Below are 24,154 nucleotides of genomic sequence, written 5' to 3'. Positions count from 1 at the left end.
TCAGGCTCATCATGTACATGTACTCCAGACCCAAGAGTATCCCTTTTTCCGTGTTCTGTGTGGTTTTTTAGTGGAAAATGGTTTGTAAAGATCACAATTTGGGCGCAAAAGATGCAGCTTGCTGTTGGGTAGGTTGTATCTAGGCCTTTGTAATGGAGTATTTTGGAAAGATTTTTTTTTCATAGATAAAATTTATTAATTTACATCAAGACTTCAGTTAGCTGGGGATTTAGCTCGATGGTTCCGGCACCTGGCTCACAAGCTCAAAGACCCGAGTTTGATCCCTGGTACCAAAACAAAACAAAAAGACTTCAGTTGAACTACAGGATGTTTATGACTTCAACAAGCTTTCTTTTCTATTACTTGTCCAACATTTTAGCTTCAAAGATCCTAATTATTCCTATTTGTTTATTCCATAGTAACAAACATTTCTATGAACAATTTAGTTACTAAAAATAGTCTAAAGGGTTTTTTTTGTTGTTTTTTTTTTTGGTAATTCTTCCAGTTCTAAGGATATGTCCCATTAAGGATGCACAGATTATAGTTCAGAGTCACTTGGGATAGTTCCTCTGTGTGATACCCCACAATTGGGTAGCATTTAGGTTCATTTGGTTTCACTGTACTTTAAATTTTCAAGGATTGCTCCTTAAATTTTGTGGTTTTATATTTTTATGTGGTTCCAAAGTCACCTCTATATGAAGTATATTAAAGTTACACCTTTGTCACTTATACCAACATTCTTTCCTCTTTCTGACAATCATTTTACATATTTTTCCATTTGTAAAATAATACCAATAAGTGCTTAAATATGTGTATATGTGTATCCTCCTCTTTCTTAGATAAGTGGTAGCACATTACATATCCTTCTCAGAAAAAGAGCCTGTAATTTATAGAGATTTTTCAAGTCCTTTTCATACCTACATAGGTCTACAACATTGTGTGGATAAACCATGTGCTATGGTTTGCATCCACAGTGGCCCCCCAAAGCTAGTGTGTTGCAGCCTTGGCCCCCAGCGTGGCACTATGGGGAAATGGTGGAAACAAAGAATTGGGACCTGGTAGGAGGTCTTCCTCCTGTTAGTCCCAGCCTTTTCTCCCTTCTGTCCCTTCCCCTTCAGGAGGTGAATGGCTTTGCTCCACTGCATGCTCCCTATGGTGTTATATGCAGTCTCACCACGGGCTCAGAGGCAGTGGGTGGAAACCTTCAAACCTGAGCCAAAATAAACTCTTTGTAAGTTGATTTCAGGTATTTATTACAGAAATAGACTGATACACCATAGTTATTCAGGGAATCTCACTGCTGGACATTTATGTTAATGTCAACTTGAAAAAAGTTGGGAGAGTTGATAATTTATTTTGGTGGTACAGGGGATGAACCGAGGGCCCTCCCACTGAGCTACATCCCCAGCCCTTTTTTGTTTTTCAGCTTGAGAGGGGTCTCACTGAGTTGCCAACTTAAATAGAATGGGCTTGAAATTGTGATCTTCCTGCTTCAGCCTTCCAGAATGCTGGGATTACACGTGTACCACCAAGCTGGGCTTAAAAAATCATTTTAAATGACTATAATAACTAATAGAAAAGCTGTAGTTCCTGTACATAACATATTAGGGTAGTAGTAAATGAGCTGAGACAGCATTTTTAAAAATTATCGTCCTGAACCAGGAGTGTAGCTCAGTGGTAGAAGAACCCTGGGTTCAGTCCCGGCACTGGTAAGTGCAAGGTCCCGAGTTTGCTCCCCGGTACGAAACAAGCAAAACAGCAATGTTTGCCTTGGAGGTTGACAAGGTTCCTTTTTACAAAAAGAATAATGGATTAATACTGTAAAGTGCTTTTGACTGAAGCCCGGTACATGTTAAATACCGTATATGACTTGTTGTTACTTGAAAAAAAGTTTCAAGTAATCTGAATTTAGCAGATTATTAATAGAACTTGTAGCAATTGTTGTGACAGAGCGTTTAGAAAAAGTATTCAGTAAACCTTTGGAACAAACGTGAGTAGCTTTATGATGACATTAATACCGGTGTATTCGGATGTCTGAGCACGCTTATTTTGATGGCAAGTTGAATCAGTATTTAATGGTCAATGCCGCGCTCAGGCAACGTGCTGGTGAGTACAGACCGTGGACAGCCGGACTTTGAAATAATCATAAAATAACAAAACCATAAAAAACTTCACACAGCAGCATTTAAACTTGGTGAGTTTACTGAGAGGTAAAAGTAAACTACTTTCAGAAACTGTGTAGGCTCCAAAGTATCCTCACCACCAGAAAGTGACTTCTGCTGACCCCCGGGTCTCTGTGTTAGAAAGTTGGGACGACAACTTCTGCCCGAAATGAGAAAACAGCAGAAGTCCGCCTCAGTGCACCGCAGAATGAGCTCTTCCACCCCTCGGATCCCACGGTCTAGGCGCTTTCACGCTGGCTAAGGAGTGTGGCTTCTTTAAAGCCCCCGTCCTTGTGACTCTGGGCCTGTCACGCTAGAGGCCGAGCCCGGCCCGGGGCAGGCTGCCGTGGGTGGGATCCGCAGCTGTTCCCCGCCCTGCGCCCCACGCCCCTGCCCCGCCGGGGTGGCCCGGTCCCGCCTCCTCAGGCTGGCTAAGGTGTCCCAGCTGCTCCCGGGCGCCCTCTGGCCCGGCTACTGCACTGAGGTTTCCGGTGAGCCACAGTAGCCGGTTATGACGACGCCCTCCTCCCGAGCAGCCGCAGCCTCTCCTCCGCAGCCGGCGCCAGGTGGGCCCTGCAGAGCTTCGCTCCCCTCTCCCGCTGAGGCCTCGCGCTGCGCTGCCCTCCCCGGCTCCGGCGCGCGGTGCCCGCTCCCTGCACGTCTTGGCGGAGGGCTGTCGCCGTTGTTGGACCCCGCCCGCGCCCAGCTATCCCCTGCGGGCCGTGGACGCGGGCGTCAGGCGACCGATCCTGGCCTTCCAGGGCCCGTGCGTCCAGCCCCTTCCCGATGCCCGCAGAAGTTTGCGGCCTGTGCCCCGCTGGCCATGTTTCCCGCCGGGGCGGAACCTCTCCCGAAAGTCCCTCCAGCTGCACCTGGCCCCGGGTAGTTTTTGGAAGCAGTGTCGGGTAGAGCCCGGCTGGGGCAGCGAACTTGCATGCAGCATCTTAGCCACCCCTCTGACGCTGTAGTAGACAACTGGGGCAGCAGCCAAGCCTTGTCTGAGGCCTGCGTCGAACCCACCGTGGGCCTTCACGATACAAGTGAGGGCCAATCGTGTGGGTTTCACTGAGCCTCAGATGCCTTTAATTTCACATTTGTCACTGCTTTCTTTAGTTTTCCAAGCTGTGTCTCGAGAGCACTGCCTCACCCACTGAGGTCCCTGTCAACCTAGGTTTCATCATCTTGCAGTTTTCCTTTTTATTTTTTTAGGGCTGTGGAAATAAAGTCAAGGAATCCAAGAGTGGATTGTGGCTGGCTGTTTTGTGCATAAGGACAGTGTAGCATAGCCTCGAATCTGTGTTGTGCATCCATCCACCACGGCAAGGCCTTTCAAGAGGAATCGGCACCCAGGGCTGTCTGCCAGGCCCCGGGGTTGTACTTTCAGCGCCAGCCACCCCATCCAGCTCATGCAAGTGGGTACGTGCCCGCACGGAGGCCAAGTGTCTGAGCTGCGCGTTAGATTCTCCCCGTGCTGCGTTGCTTCTTCTCCGTGGATAGGTAAGTTTATAAGGCCGGAGCTCGCTCCAACGTGCTGGACTTGAATAAGCACAGGACTTGCTGCTGGCAATGGCTTATTTGTTACAAGGAGGGTGAGCCCAAAGAGAGGACAGCGGGAGATTCCAGGAGCAGGGTGACTGCGGGGAACACATGCAGCCCGCTGGCACCCTGGAATGTCTTCTCTCCTAAGTGTCCTGTTGGTTGGTGCTGTTGGTGGCTGTGTAGAGAGGTCACCTCCTTCCTGCTCCCTCTGAGGATCTGCTCTGTCCAGTTACTGTGTGGAGGGCTGTGCCGATGGCTTTGCTTTGGCATCCATTAAAGAAAAGAAAGAGCATCCTGAGCCGGATCTTCTGGTTAGGGAGTTTCTCATTAAATTATTTTCGTTCTTATTATTTCCTTTAAATGTAAATACCACCAGAATGATAAAAGCCTACTTTAGTATGCTTCTAAAGTAATATGTTTTATTTCTGACAGTTTTAGGTGCCTGAAACATCAACAGCTTTTGGGTGGTTCTGAAGATTAAGTAGGTAAATATTTTCATTTTAAGTAGTCTTGTATATATTATATATATGTGTGTATTATTATATATGTATAAATATTTTATATTTATTTTTTGTCATACTCAGAATTGAACTCAGGGCCTTTGCACTGAGTAATATCCTCAGTCCTTTAAAAAAAATTTAAAAAAAAAAATTTGAGACAAGGTCTTGCTAGGTTACTAAGCTGCCCATGCTGGGCTTGGAGTCTCTGTCCTTCTGCCTCAGCCTCCCAGAGTACAGAGATTACAGGCATGTACCACTATACCCAGTTTCTGTTAATATATACTTTTAAGTTTTATAAAATTGCTGTCAATTTACTGTTAGATAAAAGTTCCAACTCAAAGTGTTAATTCAGATCAGATTTACAACAGATAACAATAGACTCTGCAGGACCACCTGAAAGAAAAGCCTCAGTACTTACCTCTCCAGTGGGGAAAGGATTTCTGCTTAGCCTCCGTACTCTCTGGTTGTTGTCCCTTGATCTTGGAACTGTAGTTTTGTTGCACGTGGAAGTCTACTTCTAAAAACCTGTTCTCAGTGAATACTGATTTTGAAAGTTGTGTGGCCCTGTACAGCCTAGTACACAGCAAACCTTCCTGAGGAACATTTTGTGTTTTATGGCTCTGTTACTTGGTAGAAAGAAAATTTAGAGCACAAACAAAAATCCCTAAGTAAAGATACCACTACGGTGAACCAAGAAAGCATGATTATGGTCTGGGATGTACTGGAGAAACCTGACCAACAGATTTAACCCTTCCAGGTTGAGTTAGAAATGCACTAAGATTCAAGATCATCACCACTATGCACCGGTTAGCCTTTCAGGTGGAGTAAGTTTAAGGGCAGTCTTTGAGGCAGACTGCTTGATTTCACTCCTGGAGTTTCTGAGTCATAGTTATGAACACACAATGTCACTGTACCTACTGGAGCAGAATCTTCCCAAAGGCAGTGAATTTGGTTCACACCACACTTCCTGGCCACATCCAAGGCACTTAGCATACCTAGAACATGATGCCTGCCCACTTCTGGCCAGGTGTCAGCCCCTCAGTCTTTCATGGGCAAAAAAGAGGATGACAGGCAGAAAGGACTGTGCCTGCAGCCAGTGTTTCCAGATGGAGGTAGATGCAAATCTCTTTTTACAAGTATTTCAGAGCCATTGCAGTGTCTGCAGAAGTCTGCAGTTCCTCTGAGTAACCAACTCAAAAAATGCCAAAGAAATATGTTTAGGGTAGGACATTTTACTCTCTCACACTTAGATACCTAGCTTCTAACACAGTGCCTGGCACACAGCAGATGCTCATTAAATAGTTGATGAGTAAAGAAACATTACCCAGTGATGTAGCAAAGTACATTATAATTACGCTTAGCTCTTGCCACTTTTCTTGGACTTTTGAAGGAAATTTCTTATCAAAGATGTGTCTTATTTGCTGTCTAGGTTCAGAGGTTGCTATGTTAATGCTGCTTGTCTTTGGGGTCTTACTTTATGAAGTGCCACTGAGTGGCCAAGATGAGGCATATCCTGAGGCTGACCCCATGCCAGGAGAGCCCCTGTATGACTATGCCAGTGTCCGCCTGCCAGAGGAACACATTCCCTTCTTCTTACATAACAACAGGCATGTTGCCACAGTCTGCAAGAAGGACTCACACTGCCCATATAAGGTAGGTATTTATTTCTCCTCTTCTTATTTATTTTTAAGATACAATTTATGCTGGCTTCCTACTTCTGCCTATAACCTGAGACTGAAGGTAAAATTCTAATTTTCAGTTTTCCATGTGAGCCAATCATTGTTTCAGTTCATCTCATACTTCTAAGTGACTAAACTTGGCTTAAAATGGATGTCCCATTCACAAAAGTGAAGTTTAAAATCTAAATCACTACTAAAATAAATAGGCAGCTAATACTGTCTCTATACTCTGTAAATAAAACAAATGTGATTTTAGGCAGAAAAAAAAAATCTTGTTGAAAGTAGAGAATTTCACACTTCTTCTATTCTCACCTGCATGGAAGAAGTCTCTTAGCACTTAATTTCCGTAATAACACCTCAGCCTCTGTCTCTAAATAATTAAGACTGTGGGATTGGGAAGGCCTCAAATAGGAGCCCATTAGGATGTCTCAGGCAGCCTTGAAGATCAAAGCTGGGCATTGTGAGACACTTCCTTTCCCATGGTGCTGGCACAGGAAGCATATGGAAAAGCAGATCCTGGCCTTAGGCCAGCATTGCTCCTGGGCCTGCACAGTTGCTGTAGAGTCAGCCTTGTGGGGTTCCTGCTGGTTTTGATTGATGAGTAAAGTTGCTGATCTGTTCAATTTAGCAGTGATTCTTCGGGTTAACAGAAATTTTAATTCATTTGTCTTTTTAGGGACTGATTTTAAAATCAGTTTGCTCTCTGAGAAAGGTAATTTCCTAAGCTACCTCAGGAAATTCTAATTCAGGCTAACAGTGGTGGCACATATGTGTAATCTTAGCACTCTGGGAGGAGGATCTCAGCAGGAGGATGATTTCTATTCAAGCCTGGGCATTTAGTGAGTCATTGTCTCAAAATAAAAAGGGAAAAGTAGAGGCTGGGATGTTGCTCAGTATGAAGGCCCCAAGTTCAATGTTCAATTCCCCAGTGTTATAAAAAACAAACACATGTATTTAAACAAACAAACATACATATTATGTTTATATATGTCATATATGTTTATATAACATATATATGTTTTATATAAAATTCAAGCAGTCTTTGATAGTTAAGATAAAGGCCAGACTTTTGTTGAGGGGACTGACATAGGAAAGTGAATAAAGACAAAGAACCTTGAGATTTCTAGTCTTAGAATTTCCCCTACTTACTTTTATTATGTCAATATGTATTATGACTATTAAGAAATGTAAATGTGAACATACTATAAAGTTTTTTTTCTTAATGGAAAAATTTAAGACTCCTTTCTAAACTTCAGAGGAAGGGAGACCATTCTAAATGTACATGTTTTATGTTCTAGAAACACTTAGAAAATTTAAAGTACTGCTGGGGTTATGAGAAGTCCTGCAAACCAGAGTTCAGGTTTGGTTACCCTTTCTGCAGCTACGTGGACATAGGATGGTAAGTTTCCCTACGGAATGTATTCCTCCCTTTGAAGTCTTTTACTTTATCTGCAATATGTGTTGATGCCTCAAGTTCCATCTGGATTCTTTTTTTTCTTCAGACAGGGTCTCGCTATGTAGTTCAGGCTGGCCTTGGATTTATTGTGTAGCCCTGGCTGGCCTTGAACTTGGGGATATCCTCCTGTTTCGACCTCCCTAGAGCTGGGGTTACAGGTGTGTGCCACCACACCCAGTGAGCTAGATTCTTTGGCTGTTAGATAGTAATTCCTTTCCTAGAAAAGGAAGTAATTCCTTTCTTAGATGTTAGATAGTAATTGCTTATCCGGTCTTAAATTCAACTTGACTTGAAACTGCGAAGCTGGGTCCTGACACAGCAAGGAACCAGCAACTCACTTCCTTGGTCCTTGATTCTTTGTGCCCACGATGAAAGAAGTCAGTAAAGACCCATAGGCCATGCAGAAGTACAGGCAGAATGTATTGTAAAGTAAATATAGAGTTAAGGCTTCAAGTGAGAAGGCGGGCAGTCCCACAAAGGCATCTGCCTTGAGTGGAGTTTGGATTTCATTTTATGCACACAAAAGTTGCTCCTGTAGTTCAGGGAGCTAGGATAATTATGATGCTTTTTGTCATTTTTACTTGGAAGTTACTTTGGAATTGCAAAATATCCTCCTGTCCCCTTTAGATGGTCATTGCTTCCTCAGGGACTCTAATCATGCATGGAACTTAACTTAAGAAAGAAAAATTGAGAAAGATAAGTTTTTAATTTAAACCAGGTCCCAGCCCAAGGCAGGACAGTCTTTAAAGAACATTCCTTTTCCTGCTATCATTGAGCTATAGAGTTGGCAGCCAGGAATGCTGTATGGTTCTGAAACTAGATGGCTGTGTGTTGGGTATCAGGAATGTGCACAATGTGTAACCTGAAAATGTCATTGTGCTCCGTGGGATTGCTTTGGGTTTGAGACCTAACAGATGATGATAAATGTATTATACATTGAAGTCTAAACCACCTGCCTGACAATCTCACACTTGGGTAGGAATATCTGTTATTGACTCTGCCACAATATGAACTATGGAAAATACTCCCCTAGTGCATGCTAAGAAGATAAGTGGATAGTTTTCTCTAGAGTCTACAGAGAAGAGAGAAATGTGGTTACCACTTGTAACTCACACAATGTTAATGGGGTAAAGGAAACATGACAATTAACAGTTCATTGTCTTCCGTTCAAGATGACCCAAACTTCATACATTTTTATTATGTCTTTTTGTTTCATGTCTGGGAACAACTTAGTTTGGTAACTTCATGTATGGTGAGAGAGTTTTGGGAAAACTATGATAGCATATTTTTAAAAAATATAAGTAGTAACAGATGTCTAGCAATTTAACCCATAGAAGGAAAATTCAAGGTCTAAAAAAAAGGAAAAGGAAAAAAAAAATCACATAATCTTTTCCTTTGCAAATAGGACAGACACTGTGGAATCAGCCCAAGACATCTTCTGGAAACAAGCAGACTTTGGGTATACCAGGGAGCGGCTGGAGGAGATGCATGTGCTCTGTCAGCCAAAGAAGATGGTGGGTGTTCAGTTCCTTCATAAGCAAGACTTTTTATTTCATTACTTACTATTTACGATTTATCTTTTGTTTAGATTATAACATTAAAAACAAGATAGATGGCAATATGAAAGGAATCTGCACTTTTCACTCATTTGGCTCACAGTTTTATTCAACATCCCCAACTAGGTAGTTCTGCTTACTTTGGAAGCCCTATTTTTCTCCCACATACAGCTTTGAGTCACAATTTGATACTGTTAAATATTTTTAGGTTTAGAATTCCCCCACTCCAACATAGGCTGAAGAAGGGAAATGGGTAAATTGTGTCTTTACAAATCTTTTGCTTGCTTTGGACAGATGATATGCCCCAACCATACTGTTTATGTTTGCTTAGAGTTTTACAGTTTGCAATATGCTTTTCTTTATGTTGTCTAGTTTCTCATAGTACTGTAGCAGGTAAGCAGAGAAGATATGCTGATGCCACTTTTCTAGAACAGAAAACAGGTTCTCAGAGACATTAAGCAAACTCTCCAAGACAACTGTATTAGTTACTTTTCTCTCATTGCTGAGACAAAATACCCAACCCCCAAGCTAAAGGGGGAAAGGTTTATTTGGCTTATAGTTCGTAGAGGTTTCAGTCCATAATCAACTGACTCCAACGCAGAGTAGGCAACAGCAAAAGCAACAAGGCATCTTTCTGCCCCTTTTATCCCATCCAAACTACTGGGATTAGGGCAGTGCCAAACCAGTCACTCACTCACTCATGTGCAGTGGTTTAGTAATCACATTCCCTTAATCCCAGGCTCATACATTCCAGATTCAGCCTCCTCTGAAAAAGTCTGCATGAGGCTCTGGGGGGACATCTGGACACAAGCCATAACAACTACGTAACTACCTTGTGGAACTACACATCTAGATATAAAAGGCAGATCTTTTTTTTCCCACTGTGCTATCCTCCGTAGCATGTTGCACCCCAGTAGGTAAGAAAAATGTGTGGTCAAGAGGTGGTTTTAGGTAGTAGGTTCAAGAGGAGGCTCTTGACTACAGAGTTAAAATCCTGACTTGGGCAAGGTACTCAAACTTTTTGCGTTCCGATTTCCTTAGCCTTAAAGCTATGAGACAATTTTGTAGCATGCAGGGAGCATGAAGTGAGATTGTGCATATAAAAATGCTCAGTGCAGAGCCTGGCTCCCAGCAGAGGGCTTAATGTTATTTTTGATGGAATTTTAAGCACTTATGATTATGACGTGATATTCCGTAATTTGGTGATCCTGAACTGTAAAGTCTCTGACATCTTAGGGGTCTTTAGTATCTCCAGAAACTCTGTGAAATTAAAAGAAATTAATTCACTTGCATTCAAATCAGAATAAATATATATGTCATCATGATATTGAAAGGTTGGCACATGATAGAGCTATTAGCAATTCTAGCAAAGAAAATAAAATGCAAAGTTGGGAGGTGGAGTGTTAACTAGCACTGCCCCAGCGCCCCTGGAATAGATACTCTGTGTTACTTTGCACACTGTGCTTAGAGTCCAGCTCTTCATGTGGAGAGGGCAAGGAAAGGGCCACAATCATTCTTTGCACACCTCTCTCATGGTGGTTTATAGAATGCTTTCCTGGCCACAGTTTACTTTGATGTGCTGCCAGAATTTGATCCTTGTCTTAGTTTTTTGGGGTGCTATACCAAAATACCAGAGACTTGGTGGCCCATAAACAACAGAAATTTCTCTCTCACTGTTGTGGAGAGTAGGAGCCCAGCTCAAGGTGCCAGCCCAGTCAGGTTCGGGTGAGGGTCCTCTTCTAGACTGCCACCAGCCACCCACCCGCCTCTTGTATCCTCACGTAGTGGAAAGAGGATGAGAGCGCTCTCTATCGTCCCTCTTAGAAAGACACCAATCACATTCCGGAGGGTGCCCCCTCATGCTCTAGTTACCTCCTAACACTGTCACATGGAGAGTTGGCATTTCAACATGTGAATTTTCCAGGGCCAGGCCATAAACATTCAGTCCATTGTAATATTTTACTAACTACAGAGTCCAAAATATCATGCTGGTCAAGATGAAGGCCCTGGGAAGTTTTAGGAACAATAATAAAATAGCATTGCTTCTCTAAATAAAATCCAAAGCAGAAATGTTTTTGAAGCACTTCCTCTTTCAGCACACTCCAGATTGGTTGAAATAGAAACAGGCTCTAGTAGTTGACTGTTCAACTGCTTTGTTCAGTTATTTTGAAGAGATTGGCCTCTGGTTGCTGTTGAGAGAGACTCCTACAAGGTTCATGGGAAACTGCAGAAAGTGCCTCTTACTCATGTTGGCAAACTGCCCTTCCAGCCTTGCATTTGAATGTGTCTAACGTGCATTCTTCTTTGTTTCCTTTGGCTCTGTGCAAAATGCTTTTTCACATAGCTGAGGGTAAGTAATTGTTTCTAGTGCTACTTTTTTTTTTTTTTTAAAGGGGATTGAATTGAACCATATATACAGCTCTTGGCTTTAAAATGTGAGTTGATACAAGTAGAGCATTTGGGAGTTCTTCATTGTAACATGAAAGTGTGGAAACCAAAAATACATTTGGCCAAGTTCTGTTGGGAGGGGAAGAAACCCAGAGACAGTTGCAGTGTGTGGACAGTTTTTCCCATGATATGGTGCACATGCTGTTACCCTGTCTAGCATGTCACAATGTTTTTGGCATTTTTTCCCTGTTGTCAAACTTATTTCAGAGTGACTCAAGCCTGGTATGTTCCCGTTATCTTCAGTATTGCAGAGCAACCCATCTCTACCTTGACTTAAGAAACATCAAGAGAAATCATGACAGGTACTTACATGGTTGATGGTAAACTATAATAGACATTTTGACATATTTTCAGGTCCAGGGCTATGTCTTGGATTTGCTGCCTAGTAAAATGGTTGAGGAGTTAGGGAATAGGTGAGGCATAGTGATCCGGACTGGTCACTCGTTGATCACATCACAAATTAGGATCACAGGTACAATAGCTTCCTTTTAAGAATCCTGCTACTTTTGTATAGATTTTTTTGTTTGTTTCTTTTTTGCAGGGTTGAGGTTTGAACCCAGGGCCTCTTAAGTGCCACGCAAAAACTCTGCCACTGTGCTACGTTCCCAGCCCTACTTTTGTATATGTTTAAAATTTTCTACTCTATACAGAGTCTGTCAAAAAATGTATACATACTTCAGGAAAAGAAAAACTTATATAAATATTTTGGGACTAAATTTATTGAGACATCACGAGATTAGTACAAGTTACTTTTGGCCTCTGCAATTACAAGAGGTGCTCAAAGTGGTGGCCATTAGTTTCCAGATATTTATTAGTACAGCTATCTGCTGCTTGGGTAACCTCAGTCCCTGAGATTGCTGCACATGCATTTTCAATTTCTTCCCTAAGGGCCAGCTGTGTAGTGGGTTTTCTGTGATATACGACCTCTTCTAGGGGCTCCCATGTGAGGATAACACCATCTGTTGAAAAAAATATACCATTTTTCTTTTCCTGAAGTGAATACATTTTTTGCCAGACTCTACATTCAAGCCTTGCTTATCAGAGGGGATACATTAGGTAATTTCATTGCTGTGCAAACATTGTAGAGTGTACCCATACAAACTGTTTTTTTTTTTTTTCCAGTAGTGGGGGTTGAACCTAGGGCCTTCTCACTGAGCTACCTCCCCAGCCCTTTTTTTATTTTTTGGTTTAAGAAAAAATATTGCTAAATCACAAAGTTGCACAAGCTAGGCTCAAACTTGCAATCCTCCTGCCTCAGCCTCCCAGAGCACTGGGATTACAGGCATGTGCCACCATACCTGGCTTCACACAACCTTAGACAGCTACAGTGCCACTAAGTGATATAATCTTTAGGGATCACAATCATCTATGTGGTTGGTTGTTGACTGGAACGACATTATGGAGCACATGTCTGTCATTAAATTCCAAAGAAAAGTTGATTTTGGACATTGGTAATCCCATTTAGCTACAACCCATGAGCTGGAGTTGTGAAAAAAATTTTCAAACTCAACTTTTTTTTTAATACATTAGATTCAAGGAAGATTTTCTCCAGAGTGGTGAAATTGGAGGACACTGTAAACTTGACATCCATACATTGATGTCTGAAGGTCAGCGCAAAAGCCCCCTGCAGTCTTGGTAACATGATTTTTTTTTTTAACATACATATCTACATTTGCTTTTAGTTTTTGTCCTTGCAGATTTTGGCAGGGACTCCAAAATGAAAAATGTTCTTATGTTGCAGGTAATTTTAAGTAAATGTTACTTAATTTGTATAAGCTTCTGAGGAATGGTGGTTACAGGTGAATCCCTCAGTTGGAATTGAATATATTTATAAATTATTAGGAAACAGGATAAAGCACTACTGTTTGCAAATAAAAGGAAAACTCAGTTTAAAATTAATTTTTATTATTTTATAGTTGGTTCATTTGTTTTGGGGAACACTTTCTTAGGAAAAATGAGCATGTATTGTGATACATGAGCATATATAGCAATACCTCGGTTGTCAAATGACCCCACGCTCAAACTTTTTGCTAATTGAATAGCAAAGTTCAAAAAAATCTGCTTGGTGTTTGTAACTTTGTGTGAAAGTCAAACTGAACATCTGACTTTAAAAAGCCCGTATGGGCTGAGAGTGAGTCACACATTGCATCTTGTGGTGGACACAAAAGTGTGATGCTTCAGTCTAAGTGCAAATCTCACCTAGAAAACATATAGTGCTGTGTTAGTGCATTGCAGCACTCATCACTGTGCTTTTTTGTGTGCTTTATTTTTTTATCTTCAGATATTTTATTTCTTTCTTTTTTTTTCCATTAAGTTTATTGGTACATTTTAGGTGTACAATACAGTTACATTCATCATTGGGATCTTGTACCTTTACATAAAGTATCTTGGTTCTTATCTTTTCCTCATTCCCCTGCCCTCCTTTCACCCCTCCACCCTTCCCTATTTACAAAGACTTTGTTTCCATTTTTTCCCTTTTCTCATATTTTTTCTTTCCCCTTCTTTCTTTTCCCCTACCTTTCCCACTTCCACTATTCCTTTAGACCTTTTCTCCCTATTTTACAATATCAATTATACATTTTGATCCTTATTTACACTTTTAGTTTTCACACCAGAGAAACTATTCGGTATTTACACATGTGTGTCCTATTTATTTCACTTAAAAGTGTGGCCTCAATTTGCATTCACTTGACTATAAACGTCTCTAGTTTCTCGTTCTTTATGGCTGAGTAGTACTCCATTTTATAAAAAAACCCCACATTTTCTTTATCCAGTCTCCAGTTGATCGGCAATTGGGCTGTTTCCAAGTTTTAACTATTACAAACTGTCCTGCTATAAACATGGGTGCATATGTATCACTGTGGTATGATTCTTTTAATTCTTTGGGGAAGATCCCCAGCAGGGGAATAGCTGAGTCAAATGGGACTTCTAATCCTAGTTGTTTGAGGTATCTCCATTTTTGGGCTTTATTTGTGTAAAATATTGTAACCATGGCTCAAAAGAAAGTGATGTCAGCAGTAAAGCTAAGAGGAAAACCGAGAATCACAGTAGAGTTAAAAAAGAAATAATTGTTAAAGAAATAAATAAAGAAAGAAAAAATTTGTTAAAGTCCTGGAAAAATGAATATATAAGTATCATTTTTAGACCTCAGAACCAATTATTTTGTTTTCCATTATTTCTTATGGGAAAAATATGTTCAATTCTTGAACTATTCAGTGTTTGAACATGAATTTGGAATGAATTGAGTTCAACAATCAATATCACTATATGTAACAAACATACAAAAGAGAGTATCGTTTGGATTATGAAGAAGTGAACACACCCATGTAACTCTTATCCAGGTCAAAATGCAGAGCATTCCCAGAACCCAGTCTCCTTTCCAGGTCCTACCCTCAACCTCCTCTCTAAAAGCTACTCTGACTTTTTTCACCATTGGTTAGATTTTTGAACTTTAAAACTCTTTATTTTGAATTAGTTTTAGACTTGTGGAAGTCTAAAAATAGTACAGGAAGTTCCCATTGTACCACTACCCCAGCTCCCAGTGAAAATAATCTCTCATATACCCCTAGCACAATGACCAAATCCAGGAAATTACCACTGGCACAATATTACTAACTAAACACAAGTGTGTCTCACCATGTTTAGGTGCAGTCATTTTTTAAAAAATGTATAGTCTATAAAATTTACATCAGATGTCTAGGTCCATGTAGCCACCAACACAATCAGGATAAGGAATTATTCCATCATCCAAAGAAATGCATGTGCCTCCTTTCATAGTCACATAGGCTATTCTTATGTAATGTTAGTTCTGGGGGTCATACATTCATATCGAGCAAACCATTCAGAACAATAACTTTCCTAAGTATAGTGTTTTGCACTGTGCACCAAAGTTTCTCATGTGACTTAATAGATTTTTACAGTGGGTAGTTCCTATATTCTATAGGGCATTTTCTTTCCTAGTATGTCTCGATATCTGATTTTATATCAGAGGTACTGAGGGTATAATTGTATTAGATATTTATTGTTGTGTAACACGTCATTACAGAATATACCTCAAGGGCATATTTGTATTTATTATCTATTGCTGTATAACAAATTACTTCAAAGGGTAATAGCTTGACAGGACAAACATTTAATATCTCACGCAGATTCTGATGGTCACAATTTGGGAACAGCGTAGCTGGGTCTCTCTTGAGGTTGCTGTCAAGTCTTTGGCCAGGGCTGCAGCCTTTCCTAGGCTCAGTTGGACTGGAAAATCTATTTCTAAGCTCACTCTGGTTGTTGGAAGCCTCAGTTCCTCTCTGACCATGGGCAAAGGATTAAGTTTTCACAAAATGGCCTCACCCTTGTGCCACTCACAGCAGGACTCCTGCTTCTTCAAGATGAGCGCCACAGTGTTTTTATAATCTCAAAAGTGATATCGCGTCATTTTTGCTGTGTTCTGTTGTTTTGAGGTGAGCCCCTAAGTTATGCCCGCACCCAAGGAGAGGGAATTAACCTTCACTTCTTGAAAGGAGAAGTGTTAAAGAATTTTCAGACATATTTTTGAAACCACCATGATCTTCTGTCAGTGTGTTTTTATTTAAAAAAAATTTTTTTGGTGCCGGGGATCAAACTCCGGTCCTTGCACTTGCGTAGAAGGCGGTGAAAACACTGAGCTAAATTCCTGGCCCTGTCAGAGTGTTTTTAAAAGAATCTTTTTGGTATTTATTTTACATGAAATGTGATCTCAAAGATAAAGCATTAAAGATGATATTTATGTTAGTTCTAGATATCTCTTGTCAGATGCTTGTGATTGTCTTCAGTTTGGAAGAAAATTGTACGATGTCATTTCCAAAGACATTTTCTGAGAAATAAACTTCTCATTCCTCAGAGATGCTTAGTTGTCTGCTGTCTTTCTGAGTACTAGGTAACTTTTGGAATATCATCTTTCTCAGACTCCAAAGAGGCTGCAGTAAGAACTTCTGTGGTACATTATTCACTTTGAGCCTCATTAAACTACAGGAAACCTTGTTGAAGCTTCCTGTTTCCCTGGTAGATTATTTATACAACTCCAATGTAAGTTTCCTCTTTGTGTGGTAGGTTCCCAATTTCACTGTGTTATATGTGAGATGATTTTATTTTTATTTATTTATTTATTTGGCACCGGGGATTGAACTCAGGTCCTTGCGTTTGAGCAACAGGCGGCGAAACCACTGAGCTAAATCCCTGGCCCGTGAGATGATTTAAAAAAATCTCTTGAATATTAAAGTTTATATGAAATTATATAAATGACAGTAAATTTGAGAAGCCACATGTCTCCATACCAATGCTTTTACATACTAGAAATAAAATTTACCTTTTGAACAGATATATCCTAAGTTATGATAATCACTTTGAAATTATATCCCATTTCATCATTCCAGGTTTGCTGAGCTACAGAGCTATACTCAGCTCAACTTCAGACCTATAGAAGATGCTAAATGTGACATTGTTATTGAAAAACCAACGTATTTCATGAAATTAGATGCAGGTAAGAAGTTAACTTTTCTGTTACTTATATGTTGGTTAATAAGGCATATATAATTTTTATATGTATACAATTTATAGACAGTATATATATAAATTTTCTTCGGCTATTTTAAAAAGTACTGTGACTTAGTGCATAGTAATATGTAGCAAAGTGGATTTGCTTTTTGCTTTCTTCTCTGAAACAGATGAACTAGCTTGAATTTCCTGTTATTTTGTACTTTGGGTATTCTAGAATAAACCTTCACATTTATATCAAATGACTCAATCAAAATCTGAAGATGAAAGAAGGCATGTACATCTTTTAAATTTATCCCCTCTGGTTTCTCTAATCATTTGATTTAAATTGTTTCATTACAATTATTTTTAAATAGAAGGGAGGAAAGAAATGTCCATAACCTTTCCTTCCAAACTCTAATATTATTTCTATGACTAAAGTGTACTTAAAATTCTTTTGAAAGTTATAGGCAGTATAATCTAGGGAAAGAAATGAGAATTATTTTCCATTTATGCCTACAGGCGCCAAGTCTCAGCTTGCAAGCATAACTTTAACTTTGTGAGCTAGTTGCCCTGGAAAGGAGGAACACAGATCATTCTATATCATCTCTCTCATTATGAGAGACGGAGATGACTGTGCTATATCATATCAAAATTCATGAGAGGCTGGGCCTACAGTGAAATATAGAGAGCCCTCTGTCATGAATATTTGAGAATTACCATAATTTATTGATCATAGTTTTAATGTACTCTCCCTTCTGTAGTCATAATTCTTATATTACAAAGTATTAGAGTCAGAAATGAGACAAGTTTAGGATTTTGAAATAAGAGCAAGTAAAAATGCTATGTTCAAGGTTTTGACTCATTTCTTTAAAAATATGCAAATTAAAAAGAGGCAAAGAAAACAGTGATCTGCCTATAAAAGAGGTGAATATGTGTGAGCTGTTAAATTTATGCAGATCGTATGCAATAAAGTAGGTAAAATGAGAATAATAGACTAAAGTGGATGTGCACCTTTTCTTTCCTATATTCATAATTCTCCTTTTTTCTTCTAACTTAGGACGTTGTCCAATTTTCTCTTTTCTTATTAACTCTTACCTTGGGAGAGAGCATTTCTACAGAACAAAGCTCACCAGGGGCACGTTTCTCCACAATAAAGCCTGTGTTTGTGCCCTCGTTTATTAATCCTCGTAGCACCAATCACTATTTTGTACACACTAAGCTCCCCAGTAAATGTTAGGAGCTCGCTAAATGTTACCTGAGAACTAATGTTTGGTGGATGGCTCACCTGGGGGACAGATAGAATTTGATTTTTCTGAAGCTGACAATATGCTTTTTGCCAGATTTTTGTGGCTGAAAGAAATGAGGCCTCCCAAACATTCATCTAAGATAACCAGGCTGAAAAGAACTGAGTATTTTCTACCTTTACTTTCAGACTATTTTATGGTTTCTTTTGGGGGTCACTGTTTTTCCTTTCCTCAACATTTTCCTTCCTTGAAAATGTACATTTTAAAATGGCTGGCATTAGAGTTTACAAATGGTGGCAGCCTCAGCTCTGTCGGCTCTGTCTGACTGTGTGGGGCACAGGTGGCTTCTCACCTGTGCCATACACTGGGTGGCACTTGCGGATGCATCCTCTTTGGCTTTCTTGTGACAAAGCTGGCACTTAGGTTCAACTCCTCTCCATTTTTAGTAGAGACCCCAATGCTTATGGACTTTATGAATTAATCTAGGAGGGTGGCTCATGAGCGACTGAGCTGGAATTCAAGTCAGTTCTGACTCCAGAGTTTATGCTTTTTCTTTTCTTTTCTTTTCTTTTTTGTACTGGGGATCAAACTCGGGTCCTTGCGCTTGCGAGGCAGGCAGCAGAACCACTGAGCTAAATCCCCGGCCCATATGCTTTTTCAATTTGGACATAAGACATTCATCTCTTTTAAATGATGGCTGGTTAGTATTTTCCCAAGAAGAATAGCACGAGCAGTGATTAAATAGGGCCCAAAGAGATAAGAATGAGAATCACCAAACTGTTAGTAGTTGCCATCATACTTACATCAACAATACTTCTGGGAATAGGTGTTGCTTAATTGATTTTTTTTTAAAAAAAGTGATCAAAACGAATAAATAATTTCATGAACCTATTGTCTATTTCATTTTGAGTTAGACCTATGTGGCTTTTTCTGGGAACTTAATTTGTTATTTGGCATGTATGAGAAAACGCATTCCTGATTTCTAAATAATCAGTTTAAAAACTGAATTTTGAATCCAACCCTTTTGTAAGTTGATTGTATTTCTGTGTAGATTATGTTCAGAAAAATTGCTGTTTTCTCTCGTTTATTTCAACTAAAAGTCCATTGAACTGTAAGTAGATGGGATAGAATAAAAATTGTTTAATCACATGTTCTTTGGGGTTAATTAACATAGATTTCTTTTTTCCAATACTAGGTGTTAACATGTATCATCACTTCTGTGATTTTATCAACCTTTATATTACCCAGCATGTTAATAATTCATTCAGTACAGATGTGTACATCGTGATGTGGGACACGGTAAGAGTGTGCTCTCTGCTTCAGCACCATGTTCACCTTGCTTTACCATTGTGTGCCTGTGACCTGGTGAAACAGGAGTGTTGACGACACACACTTAAATATATCCTGTGTGCACACCTGCACATGAGTATGAATGTGTCCGTATGTGTGCATTGACACATATGCACAGAGGCAGATACATACACGCGTGAGTATGTGTGTTCCTTGGTTTTTTGAAATTTGGAATGAAGCAGTGGAAGATTTCTTCCCCTTTTGGTTAGAGGGAGATCTCGTGCTGCACTGTTTGCTTCAGTGTTCCTCCAGGGTGGGACATATGGAGCCTGTCCCTCTCTCACTTCTAGTGTTGGAAGAGCCTCTGTTTAGTTTGACCTCGTGAATTTACTGTTCTATACTGTTCTGTACTGTACTTTCTTTTCCGCACCCCCCCATCCACCACTGAGCTCCAATCCCACCCCTGTGCATAAAAATAGCTTTCTCAACATTATTTGCTTTAGGCCAAATTGACTGCAAGTTTCACCTCACTATGCAGAATGAGTCTTAGACTCACACAGAAGCGCTTTGTTAGATTATGCCTGCTATGTATTTGTTTTTAGTAGTCTTTTTCGCTTTTCCTTTTTTTTATCTGCCTTTCACCTGCTTCTTCCACCTCTGGCCCATCCACCTGGTCAGGTAACCCCAGGGTGGGACCTGGTACCCTCAGTTGTAATGGAATAGAACAGGTACCTCAGTGTCATCTTGCGGATGAACCACAGAGTGTGCAGTCACAGTTTCCCGCACATGGCACATGTGCTCAGAATGTTATCCAACAGCGACAATGATAGTGTACACCATGGAGGTTGCCTACAGCAGGGAGCGGGAACCTGATCTTGGATCATCTAAGGTTCAGCTAAACAGTCTGACTCAAGATACTCCTATGCCCCCTTGGTGTGAGTCAGTCAAGTCGAGATGACATTCATGGGAATGATGAAGGGGCAGCTCTCAGGGGAGTCTTTCTTCCAGGGGAGTCCACAGCACAGCTCAGGTGTAATGGGGCAAGGTCCACCTGAGGCAGGTACAGGAGCTGCTTGATTGAAGAACGCACATCTCGGAGCAGCCACCAATTCCTGGAATAATTACACTGACAAAACCTCAGCATGCCCACAGGAGTCACCCTCAGTTCTAAGAGTCGTATACCGGGGAGGCCTAAACCTGGCTTTCCTACTTCTGCTGCAGTTTATCATTCAAGCATCTTTTAAAATCAGAAGCAACACTGTGTAAAAAAATAGTTGACCTGTGTCATCTTCATTTCTGGAGAGCAGAGATAGCCAGGTAACAAAGATCCTGGTCTCCTAGAAGAAGGGAGAGAGTCTTGCTGTCCCCTTCTTCACCGACTTCTTCACTGTCCCCTTCTTCACTGAGAGCTATGGAGGAAGGTTGTTGTGCTCATGGCTCCAAACACTTCTGGTGTGATGCAGGCTGTGCTGAGAATTGGTTTTGCAGTTTTTGCCATGCTGTTGCTTTCTTCTGTGTCCTTCACATACATTTCTATTTCCATCTTGAGTTCCAGTTTTGCTGACATCATAGTTTTAGAAATGTTGTGTGAGCAAAGGGAATAGCCCTTTCTTTTTTCTCTTTGTTTATGTGCTGCTAGGCCACACTCAAAACAGGTCTTAGAAGCCCTGAATGATTCACTCAGGGCAGTTTTGCCCTTTAAAAAATTATACCTGATGTTATCTCATTTAATACTCATCTCCCTCAGTGGACTAGGGATTTTGTTTGCTGTTTTTGAACTAGGGTTTCTTTTTTTATTAGCTTGTTCTGCAGACAGGACCCTGAGGCCTGAGCAACCAGTGAGTGTCCTGAGATAACACACTGTGCAAGGGATGGAGCCAGGGATTCCAGCCCTGTGCTTGGAAGCCATGATGCATTATAACCTTTCTGTATAGTCCTCCAAAGAACCTGTGAGGTTGACAAAATGTTCATACAGTTTAAAGAAACCTTCTTGTACCTTGTGGTATACTTTTTCACATTTTCCTCAAGTGGACTAAGGTAAACTGAGCCAGCATCTCTACCCCCCACCTGTGTGCCTGCAGGGGTGGAGTAGGATGCCTGGCCTCCTGGAAGATCTAGGAAGCTCAGGTAACTGCACGTGATGTTAGGACAGGCTGACTTTGAGTCTGGTGCAGAGGAGCAGGAAGGATGTGGCCAAGCAGGCTGGTTGGTTGTCCTCAGGCTACCTGCCTCCTCCGTGGATCCATTATAAACCCGTGTTCCTGATCTAAGAGGCTTTTGCAATCCACCCAGTCAGCTTCTCCACCTGGGGAATTCTGTCAGGCTGCTCCAGAATTCTGGCCCAAAGAAGCCTGTAGGTCAGATGGGTATGGTGCTGTGGGGTTGGGCAGTTACTCAGTGTTTCTCTCCCTCCCTTGCTTCAGTATTGGCTATTGAACTCATGGCATTCACTCTGAGCTCCCCCCACCCTTTTAAAAAGTTTGGAGATGGCATCTAGCTAAGTTGCCTTGGCTGGGCTCAAACTTGTGATTCGTCTGCCTCAGTCATAGAGTGCTGGGATTATAGACATATACTACCATGCCTGGCTTTGACTGTTTCTCTATGGTTGGCAAGGTCTTAGGTTAAGCAACAGTGTGACCTGCAGACTGACATGAATACCCCACTGCTGATGGTATGGCCACAGAATCAGTCTTTTTTTCTTTTTTTTTGCACTTTATTAAATTCTTTTATTGGTACATTGTAGGTATATAACACAATTACATTTCTCATTGGGAATTGTACCTTTACATAATGCATCTTGGTTCTTATTTTTTCCCCATTCCTAGCCCTCCCTTCACCCCCTCCACCCTTCCCTATTTACAAAGACTGTATTTCCATTTTTCCATTTCTCAGCATTTTTCCTTTCCCTTCTTTCCTTTCCCCTGCCCTTCCCACTACCCCTACCCCTTTGGAGCTTTTCTTCCTATTTTGCATTATTGATTATTCATTCCAATCATTGGTACATTATAGGTATACAATATAATGACATTCATCATTGGAAATTTGCACCTTTACATAGTCTCTCTTGGTTCTTATTTTTCACCCTTGCCCGGCCCTCCCTTCAACCACCCCAGTCCTCCCTATTTACAAAGATTTTGTTCCTATTTTTCCATTTTCTCATATTAATCCCATTCCCTTCTATTCTTTCCCCTAGCCCTCCCACTTCCCTCCCCTTTTCCCCTTTTCTTCCTATTTCACATTACCTATTATACATTTTAGTCCTTATTTACACTTTCAGTTTCTCACACCAGAGAAACTATTCGGTATTTATACATGTGTGTCCTATTTATTTCACTTAAGAGTATCGCCTCAATGTGCATCCACTTAGCTATAAATGTCTCTAATTTCTTATTTTTTATGGCTGAGTAGTACTCCATTTTATAAAAAAAACACATTTTCTTTATCCAGTCTCCAGTTGGTGGGCATTTGGGCTGTTTCCAAGTTTTAGCTATCACAAACTGTGCTGCTATAAACATGGGTGCACATATATCACTGTGGTATGATTCTTTTAATTCTTTGGGGAAGATCTCCAGCAGTGGAATAGTGGGGTCAAATGGTCAAACTTCCAGTCCTAGTTCTTTGAGGTATCTCCATACTGATTTCCACAGTGGTTGCACCAGTCTACACTCCCACCAGCAGTGGAGCAGGGTTCCTCTTTCCCTACAGCCCTGCCAGCATTTGTTATTGGTTGATTTCATGATAGCAGCCATTCTTTCTGGAGTGAAGTGGAATCTCGGTGTTGTTTTCATTTGCATCTCTTGAATGACCAGTGATGTTGAACATTTTTTCATGTATTTATTTGCTGTTTCTACTTCTTTGTGTGTGAGCAATGTCTGTTCATTTCAGATGCCCGTTTTTGGATTGAGTCTTTAAATTTGGGAGGTCTGATCTTTTTAAGTTCTTTATAGATTTGAGATAGTAGACTTTTGTCTGAGGAAGAGGAGGTGAAGATTTTTTCCCACATTGTGGGTTGTCTCTTCACACTGCTGATGGTTTCTCTTGCTGTGCAGAAGCCTTTTAATAAGAGATCCCACCTGTTGATTGTTTGTGCTAGTTCACAGGCAACTGAAGTTTTGTTCATAAAATCTTTTCCTACACTGATGTCTTCAAGGGTTCTACCTAATCTCTGTTCCAACTGGTTCAGAGTTTCTATTTTAATATTTAGATCTTTAATCCATTTTGATTTTAGTTTAGTGCATGGTGAGAGATACAGGTCTAGTTTTAATCTTTGGCAAGTTGAAGCCCAATTTTTCCAGCACCATTTATTAAAGAGGCTGTCTTTCCTCCAGTGAGAGTGTTTGGCTCCTTTATCAAAGATGAGATGGCTGAGTATGTCTGGTGTTGTTTCTGCATCTTCTAATCTGTTCCACTGGTCCTCAAGTCTGTTTCTTTGCCAGTACCGTGCTGTTATTATCACAGTAGTTTTGTAGTATGTTTGCAGTTTGGGGATTGTGATACCCCCTGCCATGTCTCTGTTACCTAGAATTGCTTTTGCTATTCTTGGTCTCTTCTTGTTCCAAATGCATTTTTGGATTGTTTTCTCAAGGTCCATGAAGTATGCTGCTGGGATCTCAATTGGAATTGCATTAAATCTATATAGCAGTTTTGGAAGTATGGCCATTTTCACTATATTAATCCTTCCTACCCAGGAGCAGGGGATGTCTGTCCATTTTCTGATATCATCTTCAATCTCTCTTTTCAGAGTGCCATAGTTTTCAGAGAAGAGGTCTTTG

General features: G+C 40.7%; 1 protein-coding gene across 2 annotated transcripts in view; it reads left to right on the top strand.

Moving 5' to 3' along the window:
* The first annotated feature begins 2,563 nt into the window (after positions 1-2,563).
* Eogt (EGF domain specific O-linked N-acetylglucosamine transferase) overlaps positions 2,564-24,154 on the top strand; it is a 47,216-nt gene continuing 25,625 nt past the window's right edge. The window contains exons 1-10 of one of the 2 annotated variants that reach the window (XM_004854177.4): positions 2,564-2,728; positions 3,372-3,659; positions 4,134-4,186; positions 5,631-5,854; positions 7,179-7,279; positions 8,742-8,850; positions 11,548-11,642; positions 12,871-12,975; positions 16,746-16,852; positions 19,288-19,391. In XM_004854177.4, coding sequence (XP_004854234.1) covers positions 5,645-5,854; positions 7,179-7,279; positions 8,742-8,850; positions 11,548-11,642; positions 12,871-12,975; positions 16,746-16,852; positions 19,288-19,391 — 831 coding nt within the window. In that variant the 5' untranslated portion in view covers positions 2,564-2,728; positions 3,372-3,659; positions 4,134-4,186; positions 5,631-5,644. Of the gene's footprint in view, positions 2,729-3,371; positions 3,660-3,898; positions 4,013-4,133; positions 4,187-5,630; positions 5,855-7,178; positions 7,280-8,741; positions 8,851-11,547; positions 11,643-12,870; positions 12,976-16,745; positions 16,853-19,287; positions 19,392-24,154 lie in introns of those variants that run through there. The other variant, XM_087182005.1, reaches the window with a different exon arrangement.

The sequence above is a fragment of the Heterocephalus glaber genome, unplaced genomic scaffold (genome assembly GCF_053883595.1).
Source record: "Heterocephalus glaber isolate CG9 unplaced genomic scaffold, H.glaber_assembly_v1.0 deba00001472, whole genome shotgun sequence".
Taxonomy (NCBI): domain Eukaryota; kingdom Metazoa; phylum Chordata; class Mammalia; order Rodentia; family Bathyergidae; genus Heterocephalus; species Heterocephalus glaber.
Note: the sequence above shows the minus strand (reverse complement) of the source record. Positions and strands in the feature narration are given on the sequence as shown.